Source organism: Salvelinus sp. IW2-2015, linkage group LG5, assembly GCF_002910315.2.
Source record: "Salvelinus sp. IW2-2015 linkage group LG5, ASM291031v2, whole genome shotgun sequence".
In the NCBI taxonomy this organism is placed as follows: Eukaryota; Metazoa; Chordata; class Actinopteri; order Salmoniformes; family Salmonidae; genus Salvelinus; species Salvelinus sp. IW2-2015.
In genome coordinates this window covers 2,943,974-2,962,044 of record NC_036844.1, presented here as the reverse complement: position 1 = coordinate 2,962,044, position 18,071 = coordinate 2,943,974, and the positions used below count along the sequence as shown (strand labels likewise).

At 44.2% G+C, this 18,071-nt stretch overlaps 3 protein-coding genes across 4 annotated transcripts; 1 reads left to right on the top strand and 2 right to left on the bottom strand.

The window, feature by feature from the left end:
- Nucleotides 1-5,179: 5,179 nt before the first annotated feature.
- On the bottom strand, nt 5,180-7,912 carry LOC111963798 (transcriptional regulator protein Pur-beta). The gene is made up of 2 exons (XM_023987324.2): nt 7,014-7,912; nt 5,180-6,082 (listed from the first exon to the last, which is right to left on the bottom strand). The coding sequence occupies exons 1-2, from the start codon at nt 7,865-7,867 to the stop codon at nt 5,902-5,904; spliced, it is 1,035 nt and encodes a 344-aa protein (XP_023843092.1). The 5' UTR covers nt 7,868-7,912; the 3' UTR covers nt 5,180-5,901.
- Nucleotides 7,913-11,554: 3,642 nt separating this feature from the next.
- On the top strand, nt 11,555-13,849 carry LOC111963799 (histone H2A.V). Of its 2 annotated transcripts, XM_023987326.1 has the most exons (5): nt 11,555-11,662; nt 12,690-12,767; nt 12,887-13,000; nt 13,157-13,286; nt 13,435-13,849. In XM_023987326.1, the coding sequence occupies exons 1-5, from the start codon at nt 11,660-11,662 to the stop codon at nt 13,494-13,496; spliced, it is 387 nt and encodes a 128-aa protein (XP_023843094.1). In that variant the 5' UTR covers nt 11,555-11,659; the 3' UTR covers nt 13,497-13,849. The 2 variants fall into 2 exon arrangements, with proteins under 2 accessions (XP_023843094.1, XP_023843095.1); XM_023987327.2 differs by lacking the exon at nt 12,690-12,767 and having other exon boundaries at nt 11,562-11,662.
- A 992-nt stretch (nt 13,850-14,841) lies between these two features.
- LOC111963797 (homeobox protein vex1-like) lies at nt 14,842-15,404 on the bottom strand (the record flags this gene model as incomplete). Its single annotated transcript, XM_023987323.2, has 2 exons — nt 14,842-15,156; nt 15,258-15,404. Coding segments are annotated over 2 exons (462 nt in total), but the record flags the coding sequence as incomplete, so codon positions are not given.
- Nucleotides 15,405-18,071: the final 2,667 nt, after the last annotated feature.

Sequence of the window (18,071 nt, the reverse complement as noted above, 5' to 3'; positions counted from 1 at the left end):
GATGCCGAGCAGTTGCCGTACCAGGCGGGGATGKAACCGGTCAGGAGGCTCTCGATGGTGCAGCTGTAAAACTTTTTGAGGATCTGGGGACCCCTGACAAATCTTTTCAGTCTCCTGAGAGGGGAAAGGTGTTGTCGTGCCCTCTTCACGACTGTCTTGGTGTGTTTGGACCATGATAGTTCGTTGGTGATGTGGACACCAAGGAACTTGAAACTCTCTACCCGCTCCACTACAGCCCTGTCGATGTTAATGGGAGCCTGTTCGGCCTATCTTTTTGTTTTCTCATGATTTTGTTGGGTTTAATTGTGTTGCTGTCCTGGGGCRCTCTGTAGGTGATGGCTTTATTGGTTGGTTGTAGAATTTAACATCTCTTTTCTGGATAATTAGCAGGTATTGACCTAATTCTGCTCTGCATACATTATTTGGTGTTTGACGTTGTACACCAAGGATATTTTTGCAGAATTCTGCATGCAGACTCTTAATTTGGTGTTTGTCCCATTTTGTGAATTCTTGGTTGGTGAGTGGACCCCAGACCTCACAACCATAAAGGGCAATGGGTGCTATAACTGATTCAAGTATTTTTAGCCAGATCCTAATTGGTATGTCAAATTTGATTTCCTTTTGATGGCGTAGAAGGCCCTTCTTGCCTTGTCTCTCAGATCGTACACAGCTTTGTGGAAGTTACCTTTGGCACTGATGTTTAGGGCGAGGTATGTATAGTTTGTGTTCTCTCTCTCTTACACACACACACACTTATCCCGTGCTTGAAGAAGAGAAGGTGTGTGTGACGTTGGGGGGGAAGGGAGGTTTAGGTCAAGGCTGTCTGTGAGGAACAGAGGGGGTCAGTCAGGACAGAAATTGTAGTAGGACAGTAGGATGACGTTGCCCCTAGACAGTGATCTAAGGTCAGTGTTACGGTCCCCCATAATTATTATGTTCAGGATTTGTGGAGGGTAAGCTGATCCTAGATCTGTGCCCAGGGGACAACTTATAATGCAAAACTGCCCATAGATTTATTTCTAAGGGCAAATCCTCCTCTCAGTTTAGAGAGACGGAAGTCAAATTTGTCACAGGGGGAATCTGATTAGTGGAGAGCCCAGCAGCCCATTGGTCCTTTCTTCTATGTGTGAGAGCTCCTTCCTGTCGATCTGTCCACACACTGACACATGGTATATGGAGCTAACCCTCCACTCTTCCCTCCTTCTTCCTCCTTCTCACTCTCTCCCTCTCATCCCCCTCCTCACCCTCTACCCCACCCTCCTCCGTTTGCTAATAAGGGCATGTGTGTGTGGGGAACGGGGTAGGGGGGACTAGGAGCAATTTGGACATAAAACTGACCTCATAAGTGTCAATGGGGGAACTTTATCCTGGTCCGTATCATAGCTTACACAGCCTAAAGGAGTAACGGAGATACTGACCCATACTGCACAGCAGGCAGGTAGTAGTAGTAGTAGAACACGTTATCATCCTCAACGGGGAAAGTGTTTTTCCAGAATCATCCACAACCCCCCCCCTCTCTCTCTCACACACACACACCAGAATCGTGTGAGTAATGACAAACTCAGTGAGCCAGTTAACTTCCCTGCTCTGCTTCACAGAAACAGTTTGACAGAGGACAGGAGAAGAGAGAGGAAGAGGAGGGGAGAAAAGGGTGGAAGAGAGGAGGGGAGGTGTCCCGACAGCTATGTGCGTGCTGTGTCACTCTTTCAGTTGATCCACAGGCCAAACGCTGCCTTCTCTGATTAGGCTCTATCTACCCAGCCTGCCTGGGGAAAAACACACTTACTACCAACACGACACACCATCAACTCCCTCAGTGACTCACCAACTGCTACACAACCAACACACACCCCACAATACAATACACCAGAGCACTAACAGCCGGTAGAGCAGGCAGGCCTTGCAGTTGACCATGTTGAACTTCTCTCCTCGAACCATCACATCTGCTTAGACCAGACAGAAAGGTTAATATAAATAACCGGTCTAGTAGGATGATCTGGGGTGAGGTATACATGCGCTGTGTGTGTGTGTTTGTGGTGTGTGTGTGTTGTGGTGTGGGTGTGTGGTGGGTGTGTGTGTGTGTGTGTGTGTGTGTGTGTGTGTGTGTGGTGTGTGTGTGTGTGTGTGTGTGTGTGTGTGTGTGTGTGTGTGTGTGTGTGTGTGTGTGTGTGTGTGTGTGTGGTGTGTGTGTGTGTGTGTGTGTGTGTGTGGTTGTGGTGTGTGTGTGTGTGTGTGGTTGTGTGTGTGTGGTGTGTGTGTGTGTGTGTGTGTGTGTGTGTGTGTTGTGGTGTGTGTGTGTGTGTGTGTGTGTGTGTGTGTGTGTGTGTGTGTGTGTGTGTGTGTGTGTGTGTGTGTGGTGTGTGTGTGTGTGTGGTGTGTGTGTGTGTGGTGTGTGTGGGTTGTGTGTGTGTGTGTGTGTGTGTGTGTGTGTGTGTGCACACACTCTGAGACACTGAGCATCTGTTCCGGTCCTGTTCAGCCAGGCTCCTTGTCTCTGGATGTTTGTCTGTAATTGGGATTGTGTGAGCAGGCTTTGACACAATCAAACCCTTGTGAGAACGTGTGTTAGAGAATGTGAGGGAGTGTGTGTGTGTGTGTGTGTGTGGTTATGTATGTATCATGCACGTGTGTGTCAAGGCACTCAGGATCTAATGGCACAGCTGATTCCTAGGCAGGACGGGAGGAATGTTTGTCTGTCCAGGCCTCCCACATTAAAATAGCACACGTTGCCCTGTCAGCACACACACACACACACACAGACGTGCACAGATGCTCCAACAGCTGCTCTCACTCCAGATTTACAAACAGAGAAAGAGAGAGAGATAGAGAAGGGTAAGAAGCAGTGTGAGGAAGAAGGAAGAAAAAGAAGCAGTGCATGTGTGAGAGAGAGAGAGTAAAGAGATGTACAAAGAGGGCGCGAGACATGATAGGCCCAGAGAACAGAGGAAGAGACCAATGCAGTGGAGGGGGAGTCAGGTTACCCCTACTATAGTCTTCCTCCTGCTTCACATGACAGAGCTCACCCTCCTCTCCTTAGCCGACATGGCACATACTTTCACCACGCCACATGTTGTAGGTAGAAGTCACCCCTAACCTCAGATATTGGGTCAGATATTCTTTCCCCCCCCCCCCCAGAATGGTAAAGGTTGGTATTTTGGTATTTTATTACAATCCCCATTAGCTGTTTGCGAAAGCAGCAGCTACTCTTCCTGGGGTCCACACAAAATATGACATAATACAGGACATTAGTAGACAAGGACAGCTCAAGGACAGAACTACATGCGTTTAAAAACGGCATGCAAAGCTTACTTATCAATACATACACACAAACTATCTATGTCAAATAGGGGAGAGGCGTTGTGCTGTGAGTTGTTGCTTTATCTGTTTTTTTAAAAACCAGGTTTGCTGGGCATTTGAGCAATATGAGATGGAAGGGAATAGCTCTATATAATGCTACACTCTGATCCAAGACCTGTGGTTAAGGACTACTCAAGCATGTAATCCCTCGTTTAATTGGGTCTGATGGAGGCATACTGGTTCAAGATACATAGATTATACAAATCTACAGATACTTTGCTGTTGATAATGATCCTAGCATCAGTGCAGACCTATCTCAAACACACATTTATTTAGATATGCATTATAATTCCTATTGCTACATGTACCTTGTGTTGTGTTGAGGTGAATGTTTAGGCTGGAGATGTGAGTCTGTTTTCCTTAGAGCTCTTAGCGACTGATGAAAAGAAGAGGGTATTGATATGGTACAACAGCAGAGCACATGTCTWCGACAGCTGCTGTGCCACTACTGTGATTCTGCTGGGGAGAAGACTGGAGACCACATCTTCACTAAATTGGCTGTGAGACTAATACATAACATTGTGTTTGGTATCTCAAAGTGCAACAACAAAAAGTGGCAAAGAATCCACACGCACATTCTTAGCATCGTAAAGCAATTGGATTACTAGGTAAGTTAAATGCCTAACTCAATTGAGCCATGAATGTCAGGCAGTACTTTTTTATTTGTTTTGATTTAACTTTTATTTAACTAGGCAAGTKAGTTCAGAACAAATTCTTATTTACAATGACGGTCTACCCCGGCCAAACCATAACCCGGACAACGCTGGGCCAATTGTGCGCCGCCCTATGGGACTCCAAATCACGGCCGAATGTGATACAGCCTGGATACGAACCAGGGACTGTAGTGACGCCTCTTGCACTGAGATGCAGTGCCTTAGACCGCTGCGCCAATCGGGAGCCCGAGTTTGCTTTTCCATGTACTTACAGTACACTATTTAGTAGTCTTTTCCAATTACAAAAATAAAACCTAATTGCCTTGATGACAACAGGCAACATTATTAATGGCACAAGTTAAACTGAAGGCAACTTCAAGCTTGGAGTTTAGAATGTGTCATATGAAGGCTCCTACACGTCTATCCAACTAGTCCACAGCCAACAAACTACCAGTGATGCGTTGGGCAGTCCCCCCCCCATCTCAGACCAATTGCCCTTGGCTGATTCCACATGTTAAATCGGGAACAACTATGATAAACAGAGACCAACTGGGACTACACACTGTGCCAATTATTTCAACTGGCTGTAGTTCGATAGATGTGTAGGAGCCTAATAACTAATACTTAAAGGAACACTTGAGAGGACGAAGTGTCTGCCCGTTTCAACCTGAGAAGAGTAAGTGAAAATGGAGAACTATGTAACGCCCTTTCAGCAGCTACTGGTTGTGTTGGAGTGGGGAGGAGGGAAGAGAAAGAGAGAGTCTTCTAAAGTATACAATCACAATATCTGTTGCATTAATATATWTTTTTTAATCACAGAAGTGTTATTTATTTCACTCTCTGGGAGAAAACCAACAAATGAAAGTGAGAATAAACAAAGAAAAAAACACGGACAATTCGGTCGCATCCCAGCTATTGTTTCATAAGCCTGCGTTATACTTCTATAATTCATATACTTTTCCTTTTCTTTAAGGTATTTTGAGGTAAGGTAAAAAATATTGTATGCTAGTTTTTTTTTTTTTATCATCTCACTTATAAGCATCATTTTCTTTCAATATAGTTATCTTTCTAAATAAAAAGGAAACCATTTATCCAGTTGTTACTGTCCAGAGGCGTAGTGAGGTGATGTGGCAGTGCTGATGCCTGGGCTCTGAGACAGAGTGCTGATGCCTGGGCTCTGAGACAGAGTGCTGATGCCTGGGCTCTGAGACAGAGTGTTGATGCCTGGGCTCTGAGACAGAGTGTTGATGCCTGGGCTCTGAAACAGAGTGTTGATGCCTGGGCTCTGAGACAGAGTGCTGATGCCTGGGCTCTGAGACAGTGTTGATGCCTGGGCTCTGAGACAGAGTGTTGATGCCTGGGCTCTGAGACAGAGTGTTGATGCCTGGGCTCTGAGACAGAGTGCTGGTACCTTATCATTGATGCCCTACACACTCTTGGCTGGCTTGTAACAGTAGTAGTAGCAGCTCCTCTGGATTTCACCCAGTGATCAATTCCAATGGCCATATCAGAAGGCTCCGGTGGTGTGTGGGTAAAGGCGTCCGCATGCTTCCCATCCAAAACAGGTTGCGCATATATTATGACGAAATTGATGTTTTTGTTCGTTTTGGCCTATGGCAAGGGTTTTTCAGCTGTTCGTGCACACTATGTCATTCATTTAGATGTTTTTACATCTAAGACATTTGGTGCAGTATTTCTCAAATATTTTTTCCCCCCCATTAAAACGATTAAGTCTCTCGTTGAATGAAAACAATCACTTCATTGAAAAATCCCTACTGTGGTCCAATCTGTCAAAAGGGGCTACCGACTTTCTCCGGCTTGCATTCGAGAGAAAAAATGTGCACAAACAGCCCGAAAAAACCCTTGCAGAAGACCAAACGTACAAAAAATGTCAACATTTTGGCATAATATATGCACTATCTGTTCTGAACTGGGAAGCAGGCTCCTGTGGGATGTGACGCACACAGTAGGAAGAGACTGTCCTTTCTTGTTGCCGATTGGTTAACAGGCCTGCCACTCTCTTGATACCAGGCCACATTGTTGTGGGAGGTGACATACTGCTCTGCTCCCATCTGACAAGATAAAATAAGTTACTTTCAAATAAAATAAGTCCCATGAAACAGACCTTGTAAATATTGCCAGGCATTTATATGTAAAAACAACAAAAGCATTCACTCATCCGCCATGTTGAGGCCTACAGTATTTGTTTGGAGGGTGACATGACACTGTGAGCTAACTACGTTAGCACAAGTGTCCAATTTAGTCTCAGAGGCCTTCAGATAAGCCTGCAGATACAGTTCTTCTCTCCGTAACGTTTCTCATCATAATTGTCTGTTAAAGGCCCTGCTATGGCACAGCCAATGTTATATAGCTTCCCCCCCGACCCCCCCATCAATTAACACACCAAATATAAACCTCCAGAAAGATGACAGTTGTAGACTTTCCTTTCTACCACTTTCACTAACTTGTAAAGGTAACACACACTGCCACATAGGAGAGAGCTAGAACAGGGATACAATGGATGCTGGTTCTCTCCTTACAAGGAGCAATGGAAATAATAGCTGCATTAATGGATTCAACTCCTTACTCTTAAATATATATCTATATTTTAAAGGAAACATTATAAAGATTTCATTGGCTTCTTATATTGTTATGAAAACCAAGTTGCTGGTTTTGGGGATATTTCTTTCTTTTTTTACAAAACATAATTTCATTWATTTTTTTAACCCATGAGAAAGTTCTCATTTAGACACTCTTTGCCCCATAACTTTCATTAAACTCCAGGTTTTAATAATACATCAATAATGGTTCCCATTTCAAACGTACTTTTTACGCCACGATATTTTTTTTGTATTAAAGTTCGATTCGTCATGCACTTAAATCTGTAATTTCTGCCACATATAATATTGCAAATCTCACTGTGTGAACTGAACTCTATCAGCTGTTTCAACTAATCAGTCATCATCCACCTCCTCTCCCTCCGACTCCTCTTTCCTCTCGTACATTTTATCCCGCTGTCGCTCCTGGATCTCTTTCATTTCCTCGGCGTACCGGCTGAAAGCACCTCCGAACTTTCCCCATGCTTTGAACGGGATGGTGATTGAGTTCCTGTAGCTCGGTTTGACCTCGCTCACTCGCAGGAACACGCCGTATTTGTTTGACCCGACGTCGAAAAAGAACCGTTTAGAGTCCACCATGATGGATGTGCCCTCAGGAAGCTCCCCATTGCCCCCAACCGCCGTTCCACGGGCCAATTCCTCGTCGTCTCCACCATAATCATCTATAAGCTTTGCAAGGGCGTCTCTAAACTCTATTAAGCCTTGGGCCGGAAGGGCTATGGTCTGGCCGGCCTGCATGCCTCCTCCCGGCCCACCTACTCCGAACCCGGGCCCTCGGTTGACGGTCTGTCGGATCCGCAAGAACCTCCCCCGCTGGTTCTCCTTCAGATCGAGGTAGTATTTACGGTTCTCCCGGACCAAGAACTCGCTCTTCAGGGCTCGCCTGGGCCCACCGTCCTCTCCGACAGAGGACTGTGCGATCTGCTCCGGGCTGCTAGGCCCCAGTTGGGCGTAGTGCTCTATGAAATCTCCCAGGTAATCGCGAAACTCCGCCGCAACTGACATGGACAGGGTCAGGCGACTTTTGGAGCCCCCGGCCCCCACCTCGGCAATTTTGATGAACCTGCCCTTGTTGTTCTGCTTGACATCCAGGTAGAAGCGCTTGTTCTGGATGTCCAGCCGCTTGGACGCCAGCTCCTGTGTCTCCTGCTCTCTCTGGAAGGGCTGGTACCCGCTTCCACCTCCCCCTCCGCCGCTGCTGCCACCACCGCGCTCGCTCCCACTGTCACCATCCGCCATCTTCAGCACKGCCAGCCAGCTTCTCCCTCTTGTGAGTATCTCCTTCTCCGCGTGCACACCCCCTTCATGGTGACCACCAAAACCCTCCCCGAGCGCTCCCACATTGGCCTTGGGTCTGCCAATCACGCCAGGTTCAGCGAGTTTGTTTTCTCATTGGTCGTTTTCCGCTGCCTATCACGCCTACGTCTTAACATTCCTACATGTCATTGGTTTAGATGTAGGTTCTGTTGACGTAATATCGTGGACAACATCACCGTCCAATCAACGGGCCACAATATTGTTACAKATTTTTTACTATGGAGTGCCAATAAATTGTAGCGGATCCTTTTCTCTGCAGTTGCTATGTCATTTAAGGCAAACTGGGCAAGCGTTAAATTCTAGACTGGGAAATACTACATACATAAAAGCAGTAATAAAAGCAACTCCTTATGTCATAACTGTTACAGTTATACTGTACGGTGACAGTAATTTTGCAATGTCACAAAAGAGCACTCATTTACACTGAGATGAATACATTTAACCTTGCACCTTTTCACGAACCTAATTTCTCAAGTAGGCTACTATGGTTCTAAAATACTTAGCCATGTGACTCCTAATATTTTCCCTGTCACCCAGATATGCATGTGAATATTTGATGTTGCTATTAATTCCACCACAGTGGTGCCCATCACACCAATCATCCCATCAATCAGTCAGACAGTGTTGTAGCGAATTCAGAGGGGTTCTGATTCAGCGGCAAGCACCTTACCAAAGATCGCTACACTATAAACCCCTCCTTCACTATCGCACTTCTGACACCAGTGCAGCGAATTCAGTGATGGATTGTTTGAGACGCGAACCCAGGGCKCAGTTTTAAAAAATACATTTAATCCAGTTTTTTTCCCCTGTGTTGTGTTAAAATCTGTTCCCCCTTCAGATGTTGTCTGCCTCGTCTTTTATGCAGTTTAAGAATCATAGGGGTGCTCAAACCACATGGATATTTAATTTCCTACTGAGGTGCCCTGATTTGTTATGCCCACCAATCCAGTTCCAACCCATTTCAAATCCCAGCTCACCAAAGCTGCACCGACAGCAGGGGGAGATTCGTTCCACCACTGAGGAGTCCTGACTGGAATGGGCTTCTCTCACAAGGAAGAGAGCAGATCCAGGTGCTTTCCAAGGAGGGCATTATGGAGGTGGCAGGTATCCTCGTGGTTAGAGCATTGGACTAGTAACTGAAAGGTTGCAAGATTGAATCCCTGAGCTGACAAGGTAAAAATCTGTCGTACTTCCCCTGAACAAGGCAGTTAACCCGCTGTTCCTAGGCCGTCATTGAAAATAAGAATTTGTTCTTAACTGACTTGCCTAGTTAAATAAAGGTTAAAAAAAAATGTGCTACAGAAAGTTCAGATAGAGGAATCTGCTTCTCTTTGGGTATATAGTGTAGCAATCTTTGGTAAAGTGATTGCCTCTGAATCAGAGACCCATGTTCAAGTGATTCATGATTCTTCAACTAGATAATATTAGAGTAGACCATTTTTCTAACGTTGCATCCTCCTGAATATGCCCCAGGTGAAAGGAGAGCAGCCGACAGAGTGCCTAGCCTGCTCACCTATCACACAGGTTGCAAACATCAAGGTCCAGGGCTTTCAATCTACTGGCAGATTACCTGGGTCAAATAGATATCAAATACTGTAAAGTAGACTAGTTGATGGGCACTAAATTTACTAGCTTGGAGTTTGCACTTTTGGGACTTTTGTCATATTTCTATTGTTTCTATTGTGTCAGCCAAACTAAATTACAGTGCTCAAGTATTTAACCTGGGTTTGGCAGCATCAAAGGTGAACAAGTGAGAGGGGAATAGAGTGACATAGGATTCAGGGAGGTCAGATTTATTGGTAGTGTGGTGGCTGAAGGGAGTTTTCTTCATACAATGTAACGCTATGAGCATCTGGAAAAGCACAATATAAATCCCATCATTATTCATTTAAAAACCTAAGTACAAATGTGGCATACTCATTCTGAATATCACTGGAAAAGAAGACTAAACAATGTAAGACATTATCTCTCACAATTCATATAAACTCATTTATATGGATTATGTAGTTTAAACTTGTCCATGCAAAATACTTTTTGTTATTTCATCTTAATTTACATGTAATTCTACACTACTGTAGGCCTACCAGACTGACTAACTTCAATGGGGTAGGGACCACTGAGCTACACTACATGACCAAAAGTATGTGGGCACCTGCTCATCGAACATCTCATTCCAAAATCATGGGCATTAATATGGAGTTGGTCCCCCCTTTGCTGCTATAACAGCCTCCACTCSTCTGGGAAGGCTTTCCACTAGTTGTTGGAACATTGCTGTGGGGACTTGCTTCCATTCAGCCACAAGGGCATTAGTGAGGTTGGGCACTGATGTTGGGCAATTAGGCGTTCCAATTCATCCCAAAGGTGTTCGATGGGGTTGAGGTCAGGGCTCTGTGCAGGCCAGTCAAGTTCATCCACATCGATCTCGAAAAAAACATTTCTGTATGGATCTCGCTTTGTGCACGGGGGCATTGTCATGCTGAAACAGGAAAGAGCTTTCCCCAAACTGTTGCCACAAAGTTGAAGCACATAATTGTCTAGAATGTCATTGTATGCTGAAGCATTAAGATTTCCCTTCCTGGAACTAAGGGGCCTAGCCCGAACTGTGAAAAGCAGCCCCAGACCATTATTCCTCCTCCACCAAACTTTACAGTTGGCACTGTTCGGGCAGGTAGCATTCTCCTGGCATCCGCCAAACCCAGATWCGTCCGTCGGACTGCCAGATGGTGAAGTGAGATTCATCACTCCAGAGAACTCGTTTCCACTGCTCCAGGGTCCAATGGCAGCGAGCTTTACACCACTCCAGCTGACTCTTGGCATTGTGCATGGTGATCTTAGCCTTGTGTGCAGTTTGGAACTCAGTTGTGAGTGTTGCAACCAAGGATAGAAGATTTTTACTAGCTATGCGCTTCAGCACTCGGTGGTCCCACTTCGCAGATGAGCCGCTGTTGCTCCTAGACGATTCCACTTCACAATAACAGCACTTACAGTTGACCAGGGCAGCTCTAGTGTAACGGATGTGAAATGGCTAGCTAGTTAGCGGTGGTGCGCGCCAATAGCCTTTCAATTGGTGACGTCACTTGCTCTGAGACCTTGAAGTAGTGGTTCCCCTTGCTCTGCAAGGACCGTGGCTTTTGTGGAGCGATGGGTAACGATGCTTCGTGGGTGACTGTTGTTGATGTGTGCAGAGGGTCTCCGGTTCGCGCCCGGGGCGGGGCGAGGGGACAGACTAAAGTTAAACTGTTACACTAGCAGGGCAGAAATTTGACAAACTCACTTGTTGGAAAGGTGACATGCCAAGACGGTACCATTGAATGGCTGTGTGCTCGAATCTATACACCTGTCAGCAACGGGTTTGGCTGAAATAGSCAAATCCACTAATTTGAAGGGGTGTCCACATACTTTTGTATATATAGTGTATATTATTATATTAAGAACAGTAGGGACGCCCTAAGCATCACGAATAGCACGGACTGCAGTAGTGCTATTTCTCTGGCATTTATACTATCACAAAGCGTCCAATCCAGTTGCAGAGATGAGTATACACTGTACAAACACTATTGCAATTGGTTGAAGAGACTGTTCGAACCAATAAACAGAGACTCTATTGGTTGGCTCTGAAAGCTCTCCTCATTCATTTGCTTGCCTTTTTTGTTCTTCATCGGGTTTATTGTTTTTCTCGGTTTGGAAATACAACAGGGAAAACTCAACGGCGACATGGTAACGAGTTTAAAAATATATATTTTATGTACGTTGTCTGTATTATAGGACAGCTGATCGTAAATGTCATTACATTTTAGCACTGATATGCTAAACTGGCTAGTAAGAGTAACTAGAATTCACGATTGCAAGCTTGATGCGTGCGAAATAGGACGTCGACGAACATTCGAAAACTAACGAAAGAGTGCCATCTAGCTACATTTACGCCACCTGGCTTACAACCGACTTGCTTCTCATGCTTTTTCAAACATATGTATCTAATATACGTTAAGTCCCGTCTCTTTCTGATGTAATATTCCAAGATTTTCGCAAAGTTTGGATTGTTTATTGAAGTACCTAGCTACGGTAACTAACGTTAGTTACCTTCTCCTTGCCTTAGCACTGTTAGCTAACTASAGTAACGTTAGCACTACCTGCTGTGGTAGCAAGCTACAAATGTACCAATATATATTTCAGTTTTAGCGAGATACCTAAACCATTCTTCCGTCGTATTTGTATTGTAGTTAGCTATAGAAAGGCATATTTAGGCTTTTTTTTMTTTTCAAAATTGTAGTGAATTGTCTTAGCGAGAACTCAAATGACAGTGCCAGTTACATAGCTAACGTTATGAATCGGAAATGGTCCTTTATCTTTCAGTTGGTGGAGAGAAGTGTGTGTGTGATGAATCAGATTACTGTAATGACCAGTTGCATGTGCCTTCGGTTTGCTTGAAGTTACATTTACATTTTAGCTAGTCATTTGGCAGACGCTCTTATACAGAGCGACTTACTGGAACAATTATTAAGTGCCTTGCTCAAGAGGATTCGAACCAGAGACCTTCTGGTTACTGGCCCAATGCTCTTAACCACTAGGCTACAAAAATAAATTGGAGATTTTTAGTGTATTAATCATTTTTCTTTTGTGCACCTACACCATCTTGTTCAGCTTGGCCACAGTTATAAATCGCGTTGAGAAGAAAAAAAGTCAAAACACATTTAATCACATTCATGCATCAGCCATTTCWCTGAATCTCGTTGTCACTTTCCAGGCAGGAGGAAAAGCTGGAAAGGACAGTGGCAAAGCCAAGGCGAAGTCTGTGTCTCGCTCCCAAAGGGCTGGACTCCAGGCATGTACCTACATCTCTTTTCCCCAGGTTTTCTCTGTTGTATCAGTCACAAGTGAATCCTGCAACACAGATAAATGGGAAACTTCTACCTAGAGCATTTCTGACTGTGTGTGTTGTAGTTCCCGGTAGGTCGTATCCACAGACACCTGAAGACCCGGACCACCAGCCACGGCAGAGTGGGAGCCACCGCAGCAGTATACAGCGCCGCCATCTTGGAGTACCTCACGGCTGAGGTGAGATGTTTTTATTTAACCATATATATATATATATATATCTTTTTTTTTTTAAGGAGGCTCATTGAGGGCTCTGATGGAGGTCAATCAAGCAGGTTTTTACTCCAACTCTACCCTAATGGGCAAAGACTGAGACTAATGTTGTGTCACTCTCAGGTGTTGGAGTTGGCAGGGAATGCCTCCAAGGATCTGAAGGTGAAGCGTATCACTCCGCGTCACTTACAGTTGGCCATCCGCGGAGATGAGGAATTGGACTCACTCATCAAGGCCACCATCGCTGGAGGAGGTGAGTTTTAACCTCTTGGATTGGATTCATGTATTGGTCTTCCAGGAACTCAGTGTTTTACATTACATGGGGGCAAACACCTCTTCGCCTACCAATGTGTAGCAATAGCATCACACATTCATAATGTCCCTTTCTCTCCCTCCTGCAGGTGTAATTCCTCACATCCACAAGTCTCTGATTGGAAAGAAGGGCCAGCAGAAGACTGCATAGAGGAAGTGACCTCACACCACCAGGAATTTTATTTTATTTATTTAACTAGGCAAGTCAGGAAGGAAAAGGGGAGCCATATTGATTTTGTTTTGCGTATTTGTTTGAGTAATTTTGTAACCGTAGTTGTAGTCTTTCGAGGGAGATGTGTAGTCTGAGGTATGTGTTGGTTTGTACTGTTTTAAAGGTGGAAGGTGGGGTGTTTAGTGAAGTTTAGATGTTTWTTTTCTGACAYGAAACTTGTACATAGACCAACAAATGCTGAAGTTCTTGTCATGTTCTGAAAAAATTTGCGTTGATTGGATTTTGCTCCAAAAGTGTTTTATACTTACAAAGTTWAAAAATCTTTTAAACAACCTGTGTCTGTTATTTTAGTCATCATATGATTTCTTATTTAGCTTTGACCTGGCTTAACTTCAGAGATACAGTAGTTCTGAGATTATTTAATTGTATTCGGTGGAGACAGAAGGTTGTGACTTTGTTGGGGGGGGGGAAATTGGACAGATTTTTATTTAACTAGGCAAGCCAGTTAAGAACAAACTCTTATTTACAATGATAGCCAAACCCGGACAACGCTGGGCCAATTGTGCACCGCCCTATGGGACTCCCAATCACAGCTGGATGTGATACAGCCTGGATTCAAACCAGTGACCGTAGGGATTTTTTTGCACTGAGATGCAGTGCCTTAGACTGCTGCGCCACTCAGGAGCCCAATGAAATAGATTTGGGTGTATCGTTTGTTTTGAAAAATTATTACATTTTCACAACAAATTCATGTGTGGACTATCTTTCTCTCTTTTATGGATTGTGTGCATTAGCTGRGTACTGACTCATCCACACAGTATAGCAGGTTCTTTGTTGGGCACTAGGTGGCCAATTGTAAACTGGTTGGAGCTATTGAGGTGTTTGAAATTATTCTACAACAAAAACGGTCAATTTTCAGGCAATGGGATTATGTTTTTTATTTTATTTTCACACAATACTTACAAATATATAAATCAAGTGGATGAACTGATTTATAATGCAATTGAAAACAAACGTTCATTTTATCCACACTTTTATACAGCTGCCACATGCRTTAAAACCGATACAATAAAACTATTAACAATTTTATACTTAAATAGAAATTACAGCATGACAAAAGGAGAGCAGAAACACATTCATTATTYCTCTCTACCCTGAGTGGAGAACTTCACAATTTCACCACTGATWTAACCAGATTTTTCTGTAGTCAATACATTACATGAGAAGTGGAAGCAAGTGAAAATGTATTGGGATGCGTCTGTTCGCTAGTCTAAAGTAGTTGCCTTAAAACAACTTTAGACTATTGAGATATCATCCAAAAGTTTTAATACTGGTGAGTGTAAGGCTGGTAGGACACAGTAGTGGGCATCACCAGGCCTGGGAGGCTGGAGTACTGGTAGAAAGAGTCCAGGGGGAGGCTGGGTAGGGRTGGACTGGCTGTGGATGAGCTGTAGTGTGGGTGGAGGTATGGGGTGGCAGCGCCCCCCTCTGCTTCTGCGTGGTAGGGGCCAGGGTGGTAGACATGTAGCTCGGGGTAGTGCAGCAGGTGAGAGGCTACTTTAGCCTGGCACGCTTGGGCAAGAGCGTCCTGGACCATCCTCTTCATCCTCATACGCCTGTTCTGGAACCAGTTACGGATCTGAGGAGAAACAGACAGGCGTTTAAGACAGCGATCAAATAAACCTTTGATAACCATTGCAATAGAGTCCCTATATGTATTTGTGTCTCTGCATTGCCTACCTGTTTGTCTGAGAGGTTGAGTTTCTTGCAGAGCTCGACCTTGTCCCGAGTTCCTAGGTAAGCGTTCCTCTTGAAGGCCCTCTCCAGACTGTTGATCTGCTCCGCTGTGTAGGCTGTACGTGGCCGCCTCCCCGTAGGGGGAGAAGATGAGCCATCCAGGGGGGTGGTTGGGGTGAGGGAGCGCCCGCCCTCACTCTCGTACCCTGACGTTTCCCCCTCTGTTCCACTAATGAAGTCAGTCTCAGCCACTACTGAAGAAAGAGGGAGAAGAGAATTCAAATCGATCCATATGCTATATCATAGTGGTTTCCAAAACTTTTGTGTTCTCTGAACCTTTCAAACACAACCATGTCTCCAGACATCAACTCAGTCTGAAGTGAGTCCTAACTATAGCGCTTTCAGCACTATAAGAGCAAAATCAGATGTAGCTATTTCTAAAGAATTCTGTTAATTCAGTCAACACATAGCTCAAAACACACCCAGAAACAACAGACACACTATTTCAATGAATGTATGGTTCCCATGTAAACTCAGATCCTGAGTTGATTTGAGGGAGAGTGAACCTACCTTGGTGCTTGTGGTGGAGAGGGCTACTCTTAGCTGTCTCAGAGCCTMCCAGGCTGGGATTGCTGTGTAGGATGAGCCCGTGTCCTCTCCTCACCTGGTTCTCTGTCTGGTTCTCTWGATTCTTAGGTCTCGGTCGGCAGTAGAACCCAGGCAAGCTCTCAGGGTGGGTCCCAGAGGTGCTGGTGGGTCCAGCCGCAACGGATGTCCAGGAAGAGGAGGGAGGCGAGGGGCTCGTGCTGCCCGATGTCCGACTACTCTGGGCCAGCCACTCAATGGAGAAATGTCCCCTCATGGTTGGATGATGGAAATATCCAACAAAATTAACCAAAATCCTGTTGTTAGGGTGGAAAAACGTGTTCTTTTGGATGGATAGAATCTAATGCATCTTATCCTTCAGGTTCCAGAAATGCAGACAAAGTTCTCAGAGCTGGGTCCAGTGAAGAGTGTGTGTGTGTGAGTGTGTTCTCTCTCAGTGGGTGATTGTCCTGATAAATGGAGTAATGATCTTAGTCTCAGCTATAGAGTCAGTATTTATGCAGGGCATACCTCCTCATTTACAACTCACTCAGCTCAGGATCAAAGAACACATCCTTCCCTCCCTTCTTCCCTCCCTCCTTCAGTTTTCACAACTGCAGAAATTAAGATGTCTCAATCGGCCTGAATGAGGCCATTACCCGCTGGCTCCAGTGAGTCTGGAGAGCCCCCCCACCACACACAATCACATCCTTACTGTCCTCACCTCCTCTCTCAATCAGGGTTGTGCTCAATTCGAATTTAATTCAGTGATTTGAATTTGAAATTCAGAAATGAAAAAAGGTTTTAAATAAATAGCCTCTACTTTACAGTTCATTGAGAAGTCATTGAAAATAAATGCCCTTTTTTCAATTATTGATTTGTAACTGTTAGTTTACTTCCGAATTGAGCCCGCCCAACCCTGCTCTCAATATAGCCCCATCTGTGTATTAGTGTGTGTGTGTGTGTGTGTGTGTGAGAGAGAGAGCTCATTACTTCATCCTGAGAATTCATCATGTATTCTCAAATAACATTGTATATTCACTTCCTTTAACATTAAATATTTTCCTCCTACTCCTCGGCTCTACCCATGGAATGAAAATAATAGGAATATCATTAACTCTTCCAATAACACCCATTCTCGTGTATTTGGTAATATCAAATTATAGGATCACTTCATACATTCCATGATCTGTCCTGTTGATGCTACCCACATGAAACAAATATTATAGTTTATACTATGGTAGGAATAGCATAGTATTCACAGTAGTATTTTTGCAGACTTTACTGTAGTATTTACAGTATACTATAGTATAAATACTGTAGTAAAATTGTTTTTGCTTATACTATAGTAATTACTGTAGCGTTTTTGCAGATTGTAGTATACTTTAGTATTTACTGTAGTGTTTTTGGGGACATTACTAAAGTGTTTTTGCTTTATTCTCTTTAACTTAGAAGTGGAGGGCTTTCTCCTTGAGGAAACCTACTGGAGAAATACTAAAATTGCAAATGTTCCATAATCTGTAGGTAGAGAGGTGACACTGGGTTCTGAACGGAGAGTTCAGCACTTCTGCTCTTTTCTATAACCTGTAGGGAACACAATATGGTCTATACTTAGCGTGTAGGTTTCTCACTTATGGGTGGCACAAATTGGGATATAAGGGAGAGTGGAATAGGAATACAGTATTTTCTACATTGTGTAAATAATAGTGAAGACATCAAAACTATGAAATAACACACGGAATCATGTAGAAACCAAAAAAGTGTTAAACAAATCTAAATAGATTTTATATTTGAGGTTCTTCAAAGTAGCCACCCTTTGCCTTGATGACAGCTTTGCACACTCTTGGTATTCTCTCAACCAGCTTCATGAGGAATGCTTTTCCAACAGTCTTGAAGGAGGTCCCACAAAGACACGGCGGTTGGAACCAACAATCTCAAATTTGGACTCATCAGACCAAAGGACAGATTTCCACCGGTCTAATGTCCATTGCTCGTGTTTCTTGATCCGAGCAAGTGTCTTCTTATATTGGTGTAGTTTAGAAGTGGATTCTTTGCAACAATTTGACCATGAAGGCCTGATTCACGCAGTCTCCTCTGAACAGTTGATGTTAAGATGTATCTGTTACTTGAACTCAGTGAAGCATTTATTTGGGCTGCAATCTGAGGTGCAGTTAACTATAATGAACATATCTTCTGCAGCAGAGGTAAATCTGGACTTTTTACCAAATAGGC

What these genes read in the sequence shown, in the direction of transcription:
- LOC111963798 (XM_023987324.2), bottom strand. Translation starts at nt 7,867, where the DNA reads ATGGCGGATGGTGACAGTGGGAGCGAGCGCGGTGGTGGCAGCAGCGGC. An exon ending in GAGCGACAGCGGGATAAAAT is followed by an intron (nt 6,083 to 7,013) that starts GTACGAGAGGAA and finishes TTATCTTGTCAG; the next exon opens with ATGGGAGCAGAGCAGTATGT.
- LOC111963799 (XM_023987326.1), top strand. An exon ending in CCCAAAGGGCTGGACTCCAG is followed by an intron (nt 12,768 to 12,886) that starts GCATGTACCTAC and finishes TGTGTGTTGTAG; the next exon opens with TTCCCGGTAGGTCGTATCCA. An exon ending in GGCCACCATCGCTGGAGGAG is followed by an intron (nt 13,287 to 13,434) that starts GTGAGTTTTAAC and finishes TCCCTCCTGCAG; the next exon opens with GTGTAATTCCTCACATCCAC.